The sequence below is a fragment of the Heterocephalus glaber genome, unplaced genomic scaffold, assembly GCF_053883595.1.
Source record: "Heterocephalus glaber isolate CG9 unplaced genomic scaffold, H.glaber_assembly_v1.0 deba00001442, whole genome shotgun sequence".
Classification (NCBI taxonomy): Eukaryota; Metazoa; Chordata; class Mammalia; order Rodentia; family Bathyergidae; genus Heterocephalus; species Heterocephalus glaber.
In genome coordinates, this window is record NW_028258296.1 from 54,855,500 (window position 1) to 54,876,478 (window position 20,979).

Genomic DNA, 20,979 nt, shown 5'->3' on the forward strand with positions numbered 1-20,979 from the left:
TTTCTCCGTATGATGCTTGAACACTGTCTCTGCAGGGAGCTCAGGGTTTAGGCTGGGGATCGCCTGTACCATAGGCTGCTGGCACGTCGCTGTGAGCTCACAAGTGCAGCTCCCTGCCACTGGCCAATAGTTGCGGGAACGCAGACTAGTGGCTCCTTGACAGGCCTCCATGAGTCTTCCCTCCTGGCACGTGGTTGTTGCTTGCACTCTGCCTCTGCTGTCTGAATTCTCTTCCCCATCCAGACTCTATGAGTCAGTTGTAGTTGCCAAAAACATAGGTACTAACCCAGTGCCCTCATCTCAAATGAAAGCAAGAGATTATTTTTTAATAAAAATAATATAATAGTAAAAAAAATGTAGTTTTGGCATGATAAATCTTAAGTCATAAGGAGCTGTAAAGTCAGGAAAAGGGGAAGCAGGTTTATCATCCTGCAAGAATACAGTAGAAAATGAGAAAGAGAGATGTAGATGTAGAATATTTATTGGATGATTACTGTATGCCAATTATTATCTGAGGTGGTTCTTTCAGTTGTTTCAGTGAATAAAAATAACAGAATGGGTAGGTACTACCTTTATCCCCATCTTAAGTAATTTACCCAAGGTCATTCAGATTTAGGTTAATCCAAGCCTTCTCTTGCCTCTGCCCACATGCCCTTAATTACTATAACATCCTGCATTGCTTAGAACACAGGTAGTTTCTCACTGACTGAGCACTTTGCAAGAGAGCAACAGCAAGGGAAGCCAAGAGGCAAGTATCAATACCAGGAGGTTGAGGGTGTCAGGTAAAAGGCCAAAGACCAAGACCAGACCAGGCCACAAGCCTTTATTAGGGGAATAGATCTGCCGGGCTGTCTCTGAACAAAGGAGAGACAAAAGCAATATGGCCGGGGCAGGGAGAGTCTTTTATAGAGACTGGGGTGGGGTTTGTAGGGGCTGAGGCGGGGTTGAGTGAGGTAGTGACTAGGGAATGGAGGAACCGGTGATGTCACTAGGTGGTAGGAGGTAGGGGAGTAGTAGATTACTTTCTAAGTGGGAACAGGGCCATGCTGGGAAGAAGGGTTTATTCTTTGGTGGGAGCAACCATCTTGGCATGATGTCACACAGGGGAGGGGGCAAGGCACCATAGGAAGAGGTCAGCTGCTATACATAATAGCTGCTGAGGTGGTGGGAGACCTATCAGAGGGGAGGGTACCACTGTGGACTGATCCTTACCATAAATAGTGGACTCTCTGACTTTTGGTGCCAAATGCCAAAGCCAGTTGCCTTGGTTATGTATAGCTGGGTTAAATGTAAATTTATCCAGGTATGTTCATGCTTAGGTGAGCTAGTTAAGGTTTAGTGAGCTGCTACAGAATACCTGAAGGTTTCCCAGTTACTCACAAAATAGACAATCTAGAGATAATTAACTCAGTGTGAAAGGGCAAGATGCAAATGAGGACCCACAATGTGAATCCAACTTAGTTCCGAATTTCAGAGTTAATGCTTAGAGGAGTGTCAAGTGGGAAGTAGCAGCTGAAAAGGCAGGAAGTAATATCTAAGCCCTCTGGGTGGTTCCTAGGAGTAGGCTGAGTATCCTAGGAGGGGTGAGGGGAAGAAGCAGGATGATGAGTGCCAGAGCAGTAGACAGGAAGACACACACTGGGAAACGACCTTCCGGTCTGGTGCTTGTTACTGGTATTTGCCAAGGTGGTTTCTGTAGAGAACTAGGACAGGGAAGCAGATTGCCAGCTTATGGTGAGGTAAAATACCCAATGTAGTCTTCTCTTTCTAAGATGCCTGGCAGTGGGAGTGGTAGGAAAGTAGCCAACAGGGTCTCTGGCTTCTCTTGTGGCTGCTGGGAATGCCTATGCAAGAGTTGATGAGTGCCACAGAAAATACATGAAATCAGTGTTAATCTTACCAAAAAGAAAGAAAAAAAGAAGGAAATAAAGATGGAAGGGTTGTAAATTTTTTTTGTTGTGGAGAATTGTCAAAATCAACAGTTGTAATCATCATTTATCACCTCTCCACTCGCCCATCGTCCAACTATGAAACACTCTGGTTGGTGTCATCTGTGATGGGAGAGAAGAAAGCTGGCTGTTCACCAGGGAAGGAAAGTGCCTGGGTTGTTTAACCACTTAGCAAATTGCTGATAGCCCGGTGTTTGTTTCCAGGAGAACTAATCGCACTCTTTTGTTTTGTCCATTCAAGTTGAGTGAGATACTCAAATTCGGCTTGGATAAACTGCTGTCCTCTGAGGGGAGCACCATGGATGAAATCGATTTGGAGTCCATCCTGGGAGAAACCAAAGCTGGCCAGTGGGCCTCTGATGCCTTGCCTGCAGCAGGAGAGGGGAGCGGAGAGCAAGAGGAAGGAAGTGAGTTAGTGGTTAAGACAGCAAATGGCATGAGTGAGATGAGCCCCTGTGGAAGGTCCTGGGTCCTGGGCTCTGGGACATCTTTTCCTTACCCAGCCCAATTGGTATCTCGAGCACATTCTTCAAGACTTACTTGGTCTAAGAACTCGTACCAGGCTAACTGGAAATGTATCTTGCTTTTCCCTGGTAGCTGAACTTTGGACTCAATAGTATTGTTGCTTATGGTCACCTCAATCTCCAGGATTAAATTTTTATCTTTCCTCTCTGGGTTGTAGGTATCTTCTGCTTTAATTATTAGTAAAGCCAACTGTTTTTAACCATGTAACACTTTACCCCGAGTGTCACTCGGGCAGCGAGTTTGTTTACGTACTGACTACACTGAGCATCGCTTGGGCAGCTGTCATTTCAACCATTCGAGTCTTTTTTGCACGAGATACACTTGCACATCTGTTTATTTGTTTTATATCGACTACTTCTTACATACTTTTTTATTTAGAACATTTTATTCACCTTTGATGTTTGTTTCTAGTGATATCTAGTAAGTTCTGGTTATTTTCTTTTACTAATTTGTGTTTTTTTTGTTTGTGAAAAATAACCCATAATTTTGTGCTACAATCTATAAAAACTCTTATTGTAATTACATTAGGTATAATTTTTATACTTCTCCAGAACTCAGTGATATTCTTTTACAATACAAAATGGACATGTTTGGGATACCGAGACTGAATAAGAAGGAATTACCAGAGAGGAAAACTCTGTGTTATGAAATGAAAGACAAAAAGATGTCTCTTTTTATCAACTGTTCATAATATAGAAACGATAGAGCTTGAAACAAGAGATGAAACTAAAAAATTCCAATAGTGGTCAGTGATTATAATAATTCTGTGGGTGGTGTTGACAAGAGTTGACCAACATCTAACGAGCTATCCTGTAATCAGAAAGCGAGGAAAAAATATTATTATAAAGTATTTATGCACCTTCTGGACCAAACAATATGGAACTCGTTTGTTATTTATTCAAAACAAGGGGGTTCAAAAAGTCATTTACAATTTAGATTAGGTCTAATAGACCGAATAATTGAAAAATATGAGATAGCAAAACACCATTACGTTTAGTGGGGAGATGTTTTATTGAAATTGTGCCACCCACAGAGAAAGGAAAGGCCAAAATGACAGTGTAAAGTGTGTTGTTCAAAGAAAGTCAAAAATGCAAAAGAATTCGGAAAGAGACTCGATACTGCTATCCAGATTGCAATGTTGTGTTGTGTAGTGAAAATTTTAAGATATATCATACACAGGAAAATCATTGAATAAATTTGATAAAATTGTCACTTTTGTATTTCCTGTTATCTTATAAAAATTAATGAAAACTAAGCAGTTTTTGGTCATCCTGTATTTAAATAATTGGACTGGTAAGTGATTAAAATGCTGCTCTGCACAGAGTTAATTCCTCTTCTGCATAGTTGAATGACTTGTTTAAATTACAGCTAATTACAGCTAATGTTGATTGAGCATTTATTGTGTGCACATCCACAATGAAGACTGTCATGTGCTTTGTACCTTTTTCCATTTCCACTTATTAGACTGCCTGAAGGGTAGTAGATGATATCATCTCTCTCTCCTTTTTTTCTTTTTTTCTGAATTTGGTCAGCATTTGTCTTTTACTGTCTTTCTACTCTGCATGTTTTTTTCCTTTGCACTACTGGGGATTGAACCCAGGGCCCTGTGCGCATGCTCAGTCTCTATTCTGAAGTTTTGAATTTGGGACTTGCATTGTTATTTTTCCCATAGTAGCTTTGTAATGATGTTTCCTGTGTAGTTACTGTGAAATGATTGTTTGTGTGTACCAGGAGTAACTGGGACTCAATATAGACAGGGTTGAGAGGTTTGGGAGTCTCACAAGACTTCTTAATTCAAGAGTACCTTCTCCCAGGGAAGCACATTCTTTTCTAGATGATGTCTTCTTGTTTTGGTGGGAAGGGGACTGGGCCTGACTTCTGGTTTTGTTATTCTCTTTTTTTTCTGTAGGAACTTGGATTTCGATCACTTACTTTCTTCTTTCTCTTTGGCATGCAACTGTCAAGAGATGTCTCCCCTGTCTTGTCTCCCGTTCTCTCCTCAAAAAGCAGTGCCTCCCCAAATTTCTGGCTGCATCTATGTTCTAGTTCCTTCCTTTCAATACTTTAGTAGCTACTTCCCTGATCTGCCAGGTCTCAGACCCATACTCTGTTTTCTTATTTGGGGTGGACCCTCATTTTAGGGGATAAATTTTATCTGTCTGATGCTGCTAGAAGCCCTCTTCCATCTCTCTCATGCAGTCTGTCTGACTCCGCTAGTGTGGGCTTTGGAGTTGGCTTAGCTGGTCCTGGATGGTCATTTCCCTATTAACCTGCAAATGGAAGTTTATTGTATTTCCTGACTCTTAATTTTGTAGTAGGCATGGGTTAGTGGTGGTTTTGTTATCCTTGTTGATCTTTATGATTTTTATAGGATATGTAGACAGATGAGAATTTAGGCAGCTGGTATTACTCTATATGACCCTGCTCTTTGACTTTTTTCACATTTTACCCTTAAAATCCTTTATAATATTATCCCATTTATATTCTGCAAGAACTCTCTCTTGTTTTCTGTTTGTTGTTTTACTTGTATCCTGTTTTCATTTCAAGGACATAATGTCTTCCCTCAAGACATTTAGTATAGCTTTTAAAAATATAACCCATGGAGGATATTTATTATATCTTTTAAAGAACTCTACTTCTAACTACATTGTCTCTTTTCCCTCCACTTGCATCTCCCTCTTCCCTTTTATTTGAAATTTGCTTTGGATTCTCTTTTTCTTGTTGGTAGTTTTCCTAAAATGTCTGGTGTCCTTTGGCTGTCTGAACATGGTACTGGTGGAAGCCCGCAAAGGGGAAGGGCAGCTCCGTGGTGAGGAGGTAGGTGGGCTCTTAGGCCTGATTCCACTAACAGAGCCTTCCTGGATACCCACATGTGCAATCGTTGTCATTGGGTAACTTCTTTTCTCCAAATACAAATCCTGAGGATTAGAATAAACCTGTTTACTTAAATTAAAAAGACAAACCACATGTGGTGGCACATGCCTGTAACCTTAGCACTCTGGGAGGCTGAGACAGGAGAATTGCAAGTTCAGTTCCCCCCTGAACAACTTAGCAATTTAGCAAGACCCTGCTTTATAAAAGAGGCTAGGGATGTAGCTCACTCAGTGTTAAGGCTTTGGGTCCAATCCACAGTACCAAAAAAAAAAAAGGAAGAGAGGGAGGGGAGAGGTGGGTTGGGGGTTCATAGTACTCCCATTATTTGGCGTGCAGACCTTCTCTCTGTACTTATAAGTCCTAAGCTTTTGGGGAATTGAGAGGATCCAGCGTTCCCAAAGTCACCCCTTGGCTAGGCTCCTAGGCTTCCATTGTTTTCAATCTGTCCTTATCCTTCCACTCACTTTCCATTTTGCAAAGAGTTACTGAATTTTTTTCGTCTACTATTGCCTCATATATCTTTTTAAAAATCCCTTTACTGTCATTTAGTAGTTTCAGATGAGAGAAGAAATAGATGCATGTGGTCATATTTTTAAGTTATATTCGATTATCTTAAATATCAAAGCTTACACCCATTACGCCATTCATCTAGATTAATTTCATCTTATTCTTCTAACATTTACTAGAATAAGATAAAATTGCATTGTTTTCAGAAAGATGATTGTATTTCTCAGCCAATCCAGCTGTCTTAAAGGATGTATTTTTTTTTTAGACCATCCAACTGCCAGAAAAATTCCCCAGATGGATTAAAATTTGGAATGTTGTCTTTGATGAATGAGTCTGGGTTCTAGCTGTGTTAGGTGGTTCCGCTGGCCGGGTACAGGGGAAGATCCAGACCTGTGGGCTCCAACCTCCTGTTGGCTGCACAGTGCAGACAGGGTGGAAGATTGAAAATAACATAAATGAATACGAAAGACTGGTAATTAAAGCAGCCCCGATCAAAATTACATAAAAGACGAGGTTACTTTATCTTGAATGCCAAGGTTTTTGAAAAAAACACATTATATCATAAGTTGAGAAGTTCATGCAGTATGAAGCTACATATGTTGATCATATTTGACACTTCTCGCCTCTTTTTTTCCCCACTTGTTGATTGAGTGCCTCATTGAAAGTCCCCTGCTGATTTAATTAGCAAATGCCAATTAGAATTACAGCTGGTTAGATTTGGGTACAAGTGTGAAGCAATTGATCTCTTGAGAATGAAAATGTTTTGCTTTCCTGCTCTCTAGGGAAAACATACTTGTAGCTGATTTCATAATGCTGTGAAAATACATGCTTTGGTAACATGTGCTGTTAAATACGCTTCAGTTCAGAATCAGTGCCTTACCTGTCTGCAGTTGCTGGTCTTGGCTGGTTATCACTTGATTCATGATCTTGGCAGATCACCAGCCTATTGAATCTTTGTGTCCTGATCTGTAAAATGGTGCTATTAATATCCGCTTTACTCTTTACGCAATTGCAGAAATCAAGCATGAGAAGAGATGTGAATGTGGTCTGATGACATGAAGTGCTATTCAGGATTACACTATTGTCCTTATTGTTATCACCATAATCATTGTTTGCCAGCCTGTTCTCTCCACTTTCTATGTACTGAAAAAAGTACCCTGGCCTTAGAATCAGCAGGTCCTGCCTTTTTCATTTATTAGCAGTGAGATTTAAGAAGTCTCTAACCCCTGAGTGAGCTGCAATTTCTCTTTTCCTAAATGGGGTTAGTTATAGCAAGATTGAGGTGAGGACTGTGGAGAAGCCTTTTGAGATCTGTAGAGTATTGTGAATCCAATTATTTTTGTGATTCTTCATTTTCTCATAGACTTGCTGCTTATTCCTTTTAATATTATAGAAAGTGGGGGAAAGAGTTGAGTATTAAGTGTTTGGACTTTTAAAAAATTAGAGATTTTATTATTAAAATCAGTGAGATTTGTGCCGAGGAGTAGTTGTGGAGTGAACAAGTTCTGTAATTCGAGACTCACCAAGGTGGAGGGATCTGCAGAGAGTCATGGGTCATCTGGGTGGGACAAAAGGGGTTTTAATTCAGTTTTTTCCAGTTCTGGGGATTAAGCCCAGGGAACCGCTACCAACGAGCTGTGTCCATAGCCCTTTTTTATTTTGAGACCAGGTCTCACTGAGTTTCCAAGGCTGCCCTTGATCTTCCTGCGTCAGCCTCCCTGAGTAGCTGAGATTATAGGCATGTGCCACTATGCCAGGCTTCACACGGGCTTTAAGCTGTGCTCTGTCCCTGAAAAGTGAGTGTATGGATTTTCATAATTGTCAGTATTGATGTGACAGGAAATGAAATACTTTTGTCACAGGCTTGTCTTGGCCTATGTAGAATATGGTGCTTTCTCTTGTTTGCCCTAATTATTACTTTGAATAGCATTAATCTATCTTTCAGTGTCCAACATCTCACCCTTTGCGTTTTACATTTTTAGAAAACCACATGTACATATTTGAAGGTAAAGATTATTCTAAAGAGCCCTCTAAGGAAGACAGAAGATCATTTGAACAACTAGTGAATCTTCAGAAAACCCTTTTGGAGAAAACAAGTCAAGGGGGCCGGTCACTCCGAAATAAAGGCAGTGTGAGAACTGATAATTTATCTAAAAGCATAAATATTTCCAGAGTTTCATCCTAAGAGAATAAAAAAGGATGCTGGAATCATTTTGTTCTCTTAGAAGGATTTATTAAGAAATAAGTATGTGTTTGTTGAAATGTAACCATTAACTAAACCTTAGTATAAAAACTATAAAAAATTGGCATGAGAAACATTAAAAAAGTGAGTATTTATGTGATTAATGCAGGTCAAAGTAGCCACCCTAAAGGGATTACTATATTACACCAAAAAACTGTCTCTCGCTGTTGATAAACATGACCCTACAACATTAAGCAAGTATGGCAGTCATAAATGATCTATGTAATATTCACATTGTTTGGTGCTTAATTGTGCCCACTAAATGTTAGCTACCATTAACATAATCATGATGTTGAAATGTTCTGTTTTAAAAGGATTTATATAATATATTTGCTGAAAGATTTCCATTAAAATTGGTTAAACTTAAAATGGCATCCTACAGGGTATGCCTTCAATCAAGAAAAAAAGTTACTATTCTGAAGTTCCTTATTCCTAATGAAATGAATCCAAATGACTGTACAATCCCACCAGTGCTCTGGCTGAGTGCAGAGCACAGTGGCTGCCATGCCTACAAGATGCTCAGTATCTTGCCATAAATTGCAGAATCTTGCCACCATTTCCCACCATGTAGGTGGCATGCAGGACAGCATGGAGGCACAATGTTTTTGTGAAACACTAAGCATATTGCTTCTGTACAAAGTGTGCGGTAGCAATGAATAAAACTCATGGCGGAGCAGATAACTCCTGACCTTCCTGGCTACGGGTCTTGTTCTTCCTATAGGTTCTTGTCCCGGGCCTTGTGGAAGGTTCTAGCAAAAGGAAGCGGATTCTGAGCCCTGGAGAACTGGAAGACAGGTGGAAGAAAAGACAAGAAGCAGCAGCCAAGAGAAAGAGACTGGTAGAGGAGAAGAAGAGGGAGAAGGAAGAGGTTGAACATAAGAAAAAGTATGTCTGTTAGGAACCAAGCTGAGGGTCACAGTTGCTGAAGGTGTCACAGCTATATAGTAAGAGCAGAGCTGCACATCAATCAGTTTAAGAACAAAAAGCTTTTATCAAGCTGGTAGTTCCTGTTGGGAAAGAATACTTCATAAAACATTTTACTTTAACATTTAGTTTACTTTAGTGAAAAACCCCGAGTGCCTAAGGCAGAGAAGATGCATTCCACTGAAGCAAGAATTTTGAAGATTTTATTATAGCTTTGTGACAAGGAGTCATTTGTTTCAGCAGTCCCTCTGAGTCATGTTCTTAAAAACAGGGACATTTGGTGGGTGCTCATTATTGAAGTGTAGTCAGGAGGCAGTTAGGCTAATCAGGAAGACTTGTGTATTTACAAATTAAGCACAAAACTTCAATCAGGGTGAGCTTCTAATTGCATTTCCACTTGGCAGTTATTATTTGTGAATAGCAGTGCAAAAATGAGTTCCAAGGGGAGGTTGATTTCCTTTTCTCTCTGGCCTGTTAAAGGATGGCCTGGTGGGAGTCCAACAATTACCAGTCTTTCTGCCTGCCCTCCGAGGAGAGCGAGCCACAGGACCTTGATGGGGGCAAAGAAGAGAGTGCTGCTGAGCTGAATTATGAAGACCATGACTCAGCCTCCATCCAGTATGTCAGTGGTGATGTCACCCACCCACAGGCCGGGGAGGAGGATGCTTTCATCGTGCACTGCGTAGGTAGGAGAAGTGATGTGAGACTGGGGAGAATGCCTCAGTCTTTATGGTGCTAAGAAATGTGGAGGATGAGGCAGAATTGTGACTTAACAGTGATGGTCCTAGTGCTGTGTTGTATGGTCAAAAGAGCATGAATTCTAGAATCAGGAGATAAGGATTTGACTCATGGGTCTTTCATTTACCTGGTTGAGTTACCCATTCTCTCTGAGCCTCTGCTTCTTTATCCGTGATGGGTAATACCAGCCTCATCCTCTGCAGAAAGTTTTTAAGGTGAAATGAGATCACATTTAGAAGACAGATGCATCGTTTGAGAAAAAGGGAAACTCCAAGTGTGTTCCCCCTCATGACCTTTGCACTTTTTACTTCCTGTGCCTGGAATGCTCTTTCCCCAAATAAGAAAATCAAGAATTGATCTCTCAGTATCTCCTCGGAGAGATCTTCCCTCATCACTTCATATAAAACAATCTCCATCCTCACCTCTGTTGTTCTCTGTCCTTTCCACCCTATTTTCCTTTGTCATGCACATCACCACCTGACATATTAACGTATGTATTTGTCATGTAGACTGTCTCATGGGTTAGAAAGTAAGTTTCATGGAGCCTGTTTTTTGTTTGTTCGTCCCCGACCCCCTTTGGACCATTGCAATAAACAATGTTTAGGGCAATGCCTGACATCTCATACATATGAACAAAATTTGGAGTATAAACTCAGCTGTGTTAGCAGATACTAATCAGCTATGTTAGTACCCACTTGAATAAGTCATTTAATTTCTCTTTCTTACTTGTAAAATGGGAGTCGGGTGCTAAGGAGTCACCAGAGCTCATTCACTGCTGGGTTCCATTTACTCTCCACCCTTCCTCAGTCGTTTCCCTAGAGTTACAAACATACTAGTGTCTAGATGCTTTCCTGTTACGGTGACCCGTCAGCTCCCAGAAAACCTAAACATATGTAGGCAGTCCAATTAGAATATTTCTAAAAATTTTTTTCCTTTAAAAACTCATTCTTCTTCATGCCTATTTTATGTGCCTTTAAAAAGCAAACAAAAAAAACCTTATGGGCTAGAATTTGCTTTCTGTGGATGAAAATTTTCTTTCTTCTGTCAGATGACTCTGGCCGCTGGGGCAGAGGTGGTTTATTCACAGCTCTGGAAACACGATCAGCTGAACCAAGAAAAATATATGAGCTGGCTGGAAAAATGAAAGGTAAGAAGCAAAGCAGAGGGGAGGGTCAGGGATGGAATAAGACAGAAAGGGACACTTAAGACGATATCATGTGGGTCACAAAACACTGGACAGAGTCAGAAGTGCTGATTAGGGTCTGAATTCTGTCATCCATTAGCTAGTTGCAGTACCTTACCGTTCCTGTCTCTGTCTTCTCAGTAGTAATGTGTGAATAACACTTGTCCGCCTACTTCACAGGACATAGTGAGGATAATGAACGGGCAAGTATTTTGAAAAATGTCAGTCACTGCATGTATCTTAAATATTAAATGAAGATTATTTCATTGTCCATCTCACTCCATCTTCTTAAGGGAATATTTCATAAAAATGTCAGAAACCTATGAGAGAGAAATCGGATACACTAGTAGTACCTGGTTTGGGTTTGAGGGGAGGATTATAATGTCCATACAGCCTGGGGTACAATGCTCCCTGGACAGAGAAGTTAAATTGGGACCAGGGCAACTTTGAAGGCTGAACAGTACAGCATCGTCCCTGGGCACAGAAAAGGAAAAGGGCATTTCCCTTTATATGCAGAAATCACAGCCTGGCAAGAGGAGTAAAGTTATCATTGTGGTTATTTCCTGGGGAGTTAAGCATTTAAGACTTTGTCCAATAGAGAAGGGTTCTCCACATTTCTTAGGGATTGGGTTTTCCTAATTTTTCTGCCCAGCTCTCTAAAGTGGAAAGGGTTATAAGGACATAGAGTGAAAATCCTGTGTAGTAAGACAGATTTGTTTCTCTTTTTTTTGCATAAATTCTTTTATTGGTACATTTTAGGTATACAATATGTTTACATTTATCATTGGGTGCTTGTACCTGTACATGATGTATCTTGGTTCTTATTTTTTCCTCATTCCCTGTGCTCCCTTCCCTATTTACATAGACTTTGTTTCCATTTTTTTCCTTTTCTCATAATTTTTCCTTTCCCTTCTTACCTTTCCCCTTCCCCTCCCTCTTCCCCTACCCCTTTGGGCCTTTTCTTCCTATTTCAAATTATCAGTTATTCATTTTAATCCTTTTAATTCTTATTTATACTTTCATTTTCTTACACTAGAGAAACTATTCGGTATTTACACGTGTGTCCTATTTATTTCACTTAAGAATATCGTCTCAGTATGCATCCATTTAGCTATAAATGACTCTAGTTTCTCACTCCTTATGGTTGAGTAGTACTCCATTTTATAAAAAAAACATCTTCTTTATCCAGTCTCCAGTTGATGGGCATATGGGCTGCTTCCAAGCTTTAGCTATTACAAACTGTGCTGGTATAAACACGGGTGCACATATATCGCTGTGGTATGATTGTAAGACAGATTTCTGAAAGGCTTAATGTGTATTGAAATAGTCAATCTAGATCTAGACAATGATTTGATAGCTGGAAAATGGAGAACCTAGGAAAGGTCAGGGCTAGAGATACAGACTGCACTTCTCTGTTTAAAACTATGAGGGGGAAAAATTAATAATAAATAAATAAAACTATGAGAGAGAAATGAGAAGACAGAACAGAACATGGGAAATATCTGTTTCTTGTTGATGCAAGAAGAGAAGAGAGAAAGGAGTATCAGAAAAATAAGAGAACCTTGAGGAGTTAGTGTTTGAAGTAAAGGTCCCAAAATGCTTGGGACCAAAAGTAGTATTTCAGATAATCAGATGTTTTTATTCTGGAATATTTGCATATAGAGTGAGACATCTTGGGGATGGGATCCAAGTCTAAACACAAAATTTATAGGTGTCTCATACAGACTATATAAACATAGTCACTGGGCATCCTGGCACATGCCTGTAATGCCAGGACTGGGGAGGCCGAGGCAGGATCGCTGTGAGTTTGAGACCAGCCTGAATTACACAGTGAGTTCAAGGTCAGCCTGACCTACATAGTAAGACCCTGCCTCAAAAAACAAAAACAAAGAAGCATAGCCTAAATTTAATTTTATACAGTGTTTTTAGTACACCTGTGTTTTGATGGCACCCCATGCCTGAGGTCATTTGTGGGATTTTCCACTTGTGGCATCATGTCACTGTTCAAAATTTTAGAGTTTAAGAACATTGTGGATTTCAGATTTTTGGATTGGGAATGTTCAGCCTGTACAAGGGAAGAGAAGATATGAAGAAGGCAAAGTGGTCTGTAGTATCAGATGAGAATTGGGAAAAGGCCACTGGATTTGACCCTAGTTTAGTCACTTGACCTTGGAATTCTTTGAGAATGTGAAAACTAAAACCTGGTTGCACAGACTTAAGGCAAAAGTGGTCAATCTTTGCCTCTTTTCTGCAGAGTTGTAAGTGTGCACTCTTCTCTGAAGAAAGACTGAAATGGAGTATAGCAGAGTAGATGGAACTGGGCTGGAACTTACCAGGGAAGGCTTCTTGGAGGTGGTGGTAGTTATCTTGGGTCTGGAAAGATGGGCTGAATTGGAGTAAGTGGAGAGAAATGGCAAGAGGATTCCTGATAGTGACATTCTTTTGGCATCCCTACACCATCTCCTGTTCCCAGCATATGGGTATGGAAAGATCTGGTCAGTGACACATGTGTGTGGGCCAGACAAGCTGGGGTACAGGGTTTAGGGCAAGGAAGAGAGGAGAATTGGATTTTAAAGGGAGGCTTGGCTGTATCATGGAAGCTCATTCACAGCTTGTCCAGAGAACCCATTCTAAGCATATCCAATGGATAATGAATAGTTATTTGGGAAATACCAGAAGAAAGGTATAACTGAACCAGTATTTTCCAATGACTTAAAAGATGGGAGTGTGCAAGATACCTATAATTTTTATTAGAACAAAAAATTCAAAATGTTTTGTAAAGCCCAGAATTAAATTAGCACATTTGTCTAGAGCATCCATTCAATTTGATTTGGATAGGATAGTGTGTTAGTTACCTTTCCATCACTAGGACAAAATACCTGATATCTGCAACTTAAAGGAGAGATTTATTTTGGCTCACAGTTTCAGAGGTTTCAGTTCATAATTGGCTGGTTCCAAGGCAGAAATGTCATGGCACAAGGATTTGGAGGAGGAAGCTGCTCAACTCTGGGCAGCCAGAAAGCAGAGAGAGGAAAGAGGAACCAGCGGAAAGATACACCCTTCAGAGGCACACCCCAGTGATCCATCTCCTGAATAGGGCCTACCTTATGAGAGCACAGTCAGCGATGAGCTCATCAATGAATTCTTTTTTTCATTACTAGAAATTGAACTCAGGGTATTTGCACTGAGCTACATTTTCAGCCTTTTTATTTTTGAGACAGGGTCTTGCTAAGTTGCCCAGGTAGAATTTACACTTGCTCTCCTCTTGCCTCAGCCTCTCAAGGTGCTGGAATTATAGACATGGGCCATCCAGTCCAGCTTTATCAATGAATTAATCCACTGATGAGTTTAGTGTTCCCATGAGCCAATTACCTTCCACATCCCCACCTGCAAACACAGGTGTTTTAGGGGACATTTTTTTTATATAAACCATAAAGGATAGAAAAATATACAAATAGAAATAGATACAGTAGAATGCTATATTTGAATGATTTTAAGGAAAAGAAGATTTCCAAAGAAATTTTAATCTCGTAGAACTCCTTCCTGTTTTGTCCCCCAAATACCTCCAGCTTTTTTTGTTGTTTTTCTTTTGGTACCAGGGATTAAACTCGGGACGTTGTGCTTGCTAGGCAGGTGGCAGAACCACTGAGCTAAATCCCTGGCCCAACCTCCAGATTTTGAATTCATTTTCCAAAGCCTGCAGGAGAACTTGAATTAGGAGAACATAAAACTTCAGGAGGGAAACAGGTGAATTCCTAAGGTGATGACCGAGGTCAGGAGAGTCAGAAAAGTATGAAAGATTCTAAAGGGACCTGGAGGTCAAAACCTAATTGGAGTCAGAAAAGGAAGGCATAAAGTGCATTCAGAATAATCCCCTTGGGCCGGGGATTTAGCTCAGTGGTTCTGCCACTGAGGACCTGAGTTCGATCCCCTGTACCAAAACAACAACAACAACAACAAAAAACACCCCAGACTAATCCTCTTTCAGTGGTCCTTAGTTAACTTAATATTTTCTTTTTATTCTTTTTTTTTTTTTTTAATCTCAGACTTGAGTTTGGGAGCTGTCCTTTTATTTCCTATTGATGATAAAGAGTCAAGAAACAAAGGGCAAGATTTGGTAAGTAAAAACAAAATAAAATAAGAAAACGCTACTGGAATTAAAGTTTGCTTCATATCAGTGTCTCTTGAAACTTCTCCTTCCCACACCGGTGTTCCTAGTATTATGGTAGTTTACAGGGCTGCCGTATCAGAGAACCACAGGCTAGGAAGCTTAAACCATAGAAAGATATTTTCTTATAGTTTTATAGGCTGCAAGTTCAAGATCAGGGTGTCAGGAGGTTTGGTTTCTACTAAGACCTTTCTCTGTGGCTTGCAGATCTGCACACCATCTTTCTTCTGTGCATTTGTATCCCTGATGTCTTTCTGTGTCCAAATTTCCTCTTTATATTTTTATTTTTAAATTTAATTTAATTTTTTGAGGTACTGGGGATTGAACTCAGGACCTTGAACTTGCAAGACAGGTGCAGTGCCCCTGAGCTAAATCCCTAGCCCCCAAATTTCCTCTTTTTAAAAGAACACGAGTCAGATTGTATTCAGTCCCACCGTAACATCCTCATTTTAATTGAGTAATCTCTATAAAGACTCTTTGGAAATGTAGTCACAGTCTTGGGTACTGGGAATTAGAGCTTCAGCATAGGAATATAATTCAGCCCATAATCAAGTGGGGCCTCACATTCCATGTCACTCCCCTGGTCCATCAAGGTCCCTGAAACACTGTCCTCTACTTATTCCACACTTGATCTTAGCCAAAAGGCCGAGAAGCGATTGTCCTCTACTTATTCCTTCTGTCTCCCAGCTGTCTCCTAGCCAGGAGGCCCCTCCATATATAGAGACTGCTCTTCTATCTTGATCCTTAGTACCCCATACAGTACTGGCTCAGAGATGCTCAGTGAACATTCACGGACTAAGAAAGCCTGACTGAAAACTCTGGGGGATTCATCATTCATTGCATGAAAATTTCTGTAAAAGATTGTATTTCTAGCCAGCCATATGCAGAGGAGTAGAGCCAACCCACACTTCCGCTGCTCATATCAAACTCTTCCTTTTTCATATTAAGTATCTCTTGTTCGTCATTTGGAATTCTGGGAGTTTCTCTCCAAGGCCTGAATTCATGTTTGAATTTTGAGCCATATCTTACTGATACGAAAAAGAAATTTAGGCTGAAAGAGGTTCGTTCTCTTGAGACTGGTGGTCTGTGTGGCTTACAACAAAGGGGTTCCTGTTTAGTCATTCGTTCAGTAATTCCTAAAATGCTGGAAAAAAATGAGAATACCTCATCTCAGAGTCGAGTGACTCAAGAAAGATGTTTACAGGCTGCAGAACACCATGTCTATGATGTGACTACAGGGCTGTTTGTCTCAGAAATGCCCTTGCTTCTCTCTAGCTCTACCCAGTTAGGGTAGGGTGGGAGATATGGCACTTGTCCTTACAGGAGGTGTTTGTACAGAGATGGAACGACTGCTTGTCCTGGGGACAGAGATGGAGCAGACTCAAGCGTCAGTTAGAAGAACCTCTAAAGTCCAATCCACTCTGAAGATTCTGAAAAATTCTTTCTTTACCCTTGAGAGCATTTAGAAAGTACAGGCTTTGGACTGTTATGTTACTATATGTATATCCTTTTTTTTCCTTTTTTTTTAAATTTTGAGACCAGGTCTCACTAAATTACCCAGACTGAACTTGAATTTGCCATCCTCCAGCCTCATCCTCCTCAGTACTGGGATTACAGGCATGTGCCACCATGCCCAGCTGGTTTTAACAAATATATCTTAAAAAGAGGAAAAACAGTAAGATAGACCACTTGAGATGGGGCACAAAGCCATACGTTTAGTGGGACATTGCAGAGCATCCAAAGGTGGAGCCAACCCTGAGTGGCCCATAAGCAACTGTGTCCCCTCAAGGGCAGGTCACTTAGTGGACAGTGTCGCCGTCTTATGTCACATCAGTTTTTAATGGTTGTTCTTCCTAGTTGGCTTTGATTGTGGCTCAGCATCGTGATTGTGCCAATGTCCTGTCTGGCATTAAGATGACAGCCCTAGAAGAGGGCCTGAAAAAGATATTTTTAGCAGCAAAAAAAAAGAAAGGTAAGTTCTTCTATTTGTGCTTAGGAGGAGCCGAATTTCTGCTTCTAGAATGGAATGTGACTTTTAAAGGGAGATGAGAAATGTCAAGACCCTGCTCAATTTGTATGGCAAAGGTAAACACCAGAAGTAAAAACCATATCATTTTGTATTTGTGTAGCCTTTTTTCCTTTGTAAATTGCTTTTGTATCCATTACCTCTGTGGCCCATGTCCATCCACTGGGTATTTTTAATCATGATTTTATAGATATGGATACAGAGGACTAGAGATGCAGTTACTTGGTCATGTATGGTTGGGAGATGCTGTTTATTATACCTTCTGTTAGAGAGTCACAGTCCCCCATAACAGACAGTTCTCTGCCAAAAAATTTAGTTTTGTTTCCAAGCCTAGTATGTCATAGTGTTTATTAAATTGCTTGGCTTATTTGAGAATCTTTGCTTATTTTAATTATAGCTCCACTACCAGTCATATTCTGTTTCCATTGTACATAACTTATTTCCAGAGCCTCTGGGTCCTTGTGTTCAACCAATGAACTTTTCCTTATTTCCACCATTCCCCAGAATATTTTTGACATTATAATTATATAATTTCAATGGAACAGTCAATTTTCTCCTATATATATTTTATACCCATTAGTCAACTTTAGATGAGTGAAGACGTTATGATCTGTTGTTTTCTTTTTAATAGCAAGTGTTCATCTTCCACGCATTGGGCATGCCACGAAGGGTTTTAACTGGTATGGCACTGAGCGTCTTATTAGGAAACATTTGGCTGCAAGAGGCATCCCAACTTACATGTATCCTTTTGTAGTATTAGTATCTTGTTCTTAAAACTGAAGAAGGAAAACGTGTTATATTTTCTGATGTCACTGGTTAATCCACAGTCATGTTCTCTCCTTCACATTCTTTACTCTGGCCCCCTTCAATGAGACAAAAATTAAGAAGCACATTCTAACTTTGTATGTCCAGTGTGTATACCTAAGGATTTCTGGATGTCAACAGAAAGATTAAAAGATATGAAGGGGAGAATTTATTGAACAATTGGCATTTGCTAACATGCTTTTTTCTCATCACTTCTGTAGGGGTCCTTTACATCTGTGCCCAGGGTCCAATTCTAAGAACTTTACTCTGTTCACTAAAATAAACAAGTGAGTTATTTTATTTTGGAACCTTTTGGTATATTTTTGAGGCAGTGTGAAGTTTATTCTGACCACTAAGTCATAATCTAGCTAGGCTAGTATTTTTTCTCATGCCCTCGTTGCTATATGTTAGCATGTTTGAACTATTATACTGCATCCAAATTCACTAGAAGAAGTTGAATTAACCCCTAACTGCTGTAATCATCTAAAAACTCCATTTTTTTACTTAGATCCTTACTGAAATTAGTTCACTCAGTAATAGTCTTTAGGCTACTTAAATCATTATTTAAAAAAAACTTAGAGAAGTTATGTTTTATGTGCTTGCGCAGTTCAAACAGAATCAAGAGTTTTAGTACAACAGATTACAGTAACAGTAATTAGTCCTAACAATATTGGAAGTGTTTTATCATATGGAGAAAAGTAATGAAGGCATACTACTCTTAACATGGCTATTTAATTATTAAACTAGGGAACTAGTAGTTTGGGTAATGTTGAGTTTAAAGTTGAAATGTATTTTCCTTGACCATCCTTACCAGATATTACTTTCCTAGAAACAAGGGTTCTATCAGTCATTCAAAGTCCCCATCTTCCTCCTCAACACAACTGGTGCCTTAACAATTGGCCTAATACCAGATCTGGTCTTTAGCAACGAACTAGTAAACTGTTTGCTCAGTGTAACTGTCAGAATACTTGAAGAACATATCAGGATCTGGTGGATCTCTGAGATAGTCTGTTTTCTGAATGTGAACTTTGTTCTCCTGGATGTGTTACTCTGATCTGGTACCGTAATACAGGGATGCCTTACTTGTTTGGGAAAGCCCCGTGGCCTTAGTTTGCATAAATATTTGCACAATACTACATTTTGTGTCAAATAGTTTCCTTGTCATTGCTTTCTTTCCCCTGTATCTTGTTTTCTTCGCCAGACTTTCTTTACAGAGGAAAGACTGTCTAGATTGAAAAGATATGAGAGGTAATAGAACAGGGTGGCTCTGGGAAAAGGAAGCACCTTCAGAAGACAGGACTCAGTAGGCTGCCAAGTAAGAGTCTTGATCCAGTCAAGTGGAGTTCCTGCCCTTCTTTTTGCATTGCCCAGCATCAGGGTCTAGAATAAAACCCACTGGGTTAGAATCCTGTCTAGTATCACTTCAGTAAAACCTGAAAATCTCCTTTCTCTGACCCATCAAATCCAATTCAGCTTCAGTACAAGAGAGAATTGTGGAAATGGCATAAAGCCAGTACAGAATGACTAATAGTATTGGAGAAGGCCAAGGACCAAAACCAGTAGAGGAGGAGTTGTGGAGGGAAGACTGTAAATTGTGGCTTTTCATATTTCTGTGTGTGAAATCTTACTCTTGGACAACTATCCCAACCAGCCTAATCTCTTCTGCTTTGAGGCACTCAACACCACAAGGGCTGTAGAGGCTGCTTCAGAAGGCGCAGCCCTGGCTTGATGTAGGGAACCCTGGCTATTAGGGAGCACAGAGCTAGGACCATGAACTGAAGAAGGTAGTGCCTTTAGCACCCGAGTTTTACAGTTCTGTTTGGCTCCCTGCCCACACCTTCGCCCTTCAGAAGTTTAGCATCTATGCTGAAGACCTATTAGACTCCAAATTCATGATTCCTTTTTTTCTCCAAAAACTTCTTGCAGTTGATTCTAACACCTTCTGTCCACTGTTCTTCCCACCAACTCTTAACATACTAGTTTTTTAGTTGACTTAATATATTTGTATTTATTTATGGAATACAGTGTTATCATTCAATACATATATACAATGTATAATAACCAAGTCAGAGTGATTAGCATTTCTCTCTCCTCAGATATCATTTCTTTGTGGTGGGAACTTTCAAACTCGTCTCTAGTTATTTTGAAATGTATAATTAATTGTTATAGATTATTGTTGCTCTACTGTTCTGTAGAACATTAGAATTACTCCCCCTACCCCATGGTATTTTGGTACTCATCTATCCTTTTTAAAGCCTTACTCTTTCTTCTCTTGCTAGCCTCTGTTATATAATTTTTCTTTCTTTTTTTTTTTTTCAGTACTGGGAATTGAACTCAGGACCATGTACTTGCCAGGCAGGTGCAGCAACACTGAGCTAAATCCCCGGCCCTTATTCTACCATTTTTATGTGATCAGATTTTTTAGCTTCCACAAATGAGTGAGAAGCGTGTGACATTTTTCTTTCTGTAGCTGGTTTATCTCATTGAATATAATGTCCTCAGTTCTTTTTTTATGCACAAGATTTCATTCATTTTATGGCTTAATAATTTTCCATTGTGTATATATACAGTAGTACCTCGGTTAACAGACACTTCTGTTTGCAGACAATTTGATTCACAAACAAAAGTATTTGACAAAATTTTGCTTTGTTCCCAAACTCTGCATTGGGTGACAAACACAACCAATCCTAAGCCATTGGCTGTTCCATATCTTACCTAGCTTATTGTCCTATCAGCAAGCTCTGACAACTGCATAACTTTCTTCAATCACAAAAATTCTTTCTCCCATGTCACCCTTGCCCCCACAAAATATCTTCTGAAAACTATTAATATTTTTTCCCATTAAGTTTATTGGTACATTTTAGGTATAAAGTACAGTTACATTCATCACTGGGATCTTGTACCGTTACATGAATATCTTGGTTATTTTTTTCCCCATTCCTCTGCCCTCCCTTCACCCCATCCACCCTTCCCTATTTGCAAAGACTTTGTTTCCAGTTTTGAAAACTATTAATATTAACCCTTCAACTCAGCTAAAAG

General features: G+C 39.9%; 1 protein-coding gene across 7 annotated transcripts in view; it reads left to right on the top strand.

Moving 5' to 3' along the window:
- Nucleotides 1-19,092, top strand: part of Chd1l (chromodomain helicase DNA binding protein 1 like) — a 64,273-nt gene extending 45,181 nt beyond the window's left edge. For all 7 annotated transcript variants that reach the window (XM_004853887.3, XM_004853888.3, XM_087213337.1 and 4 more), the window contains 9 exons: nucleotides 2,191-2,356; nucleotides 7,838-7,986; nucleotides 8,819-8,982; nucleotides 9,502-9,707; nucleotides 10,808-10,906; nucleotides 14,989-15,059; nucleotides 16,968-17,082; nucleotides 17,768-17,876; nucleotides 18,755-19,092. In XM_004853887.3, the coding sequence (XP_004853944.1) occupies nucleotides 2,191-2,356; nucleotides 7,838-7,986; nucleotides 8,819-8,982; nucleotides 9,502-9,707; nucleotides 10,808-10,906; nucleotides 14,989-15,059; nucleotides 16,968-17,082; nucleotides 17,768-17,876; nucleotides 18,755-18,833 (1,158 nt within the window). In that variant the 3' untranslated portion in view covers nucleotides 18,834-19,092. The remainder of the gene's footprint in view (nucleotides 1-2,190; nucleotides 2,357-7,837; nucleotides 7,987-8,818; nucleotides 8,983-9,501; nucleotides 9,708-10,807; nucleotides 10,907-14,988; nucleotides 15,060-16,967; nucleotides 17,083-17,767; nucleotides 17,877-18,754) is intronic.
- Nucleotides 19,093-20,979: the final 1,887 nt, after the last annotated feature.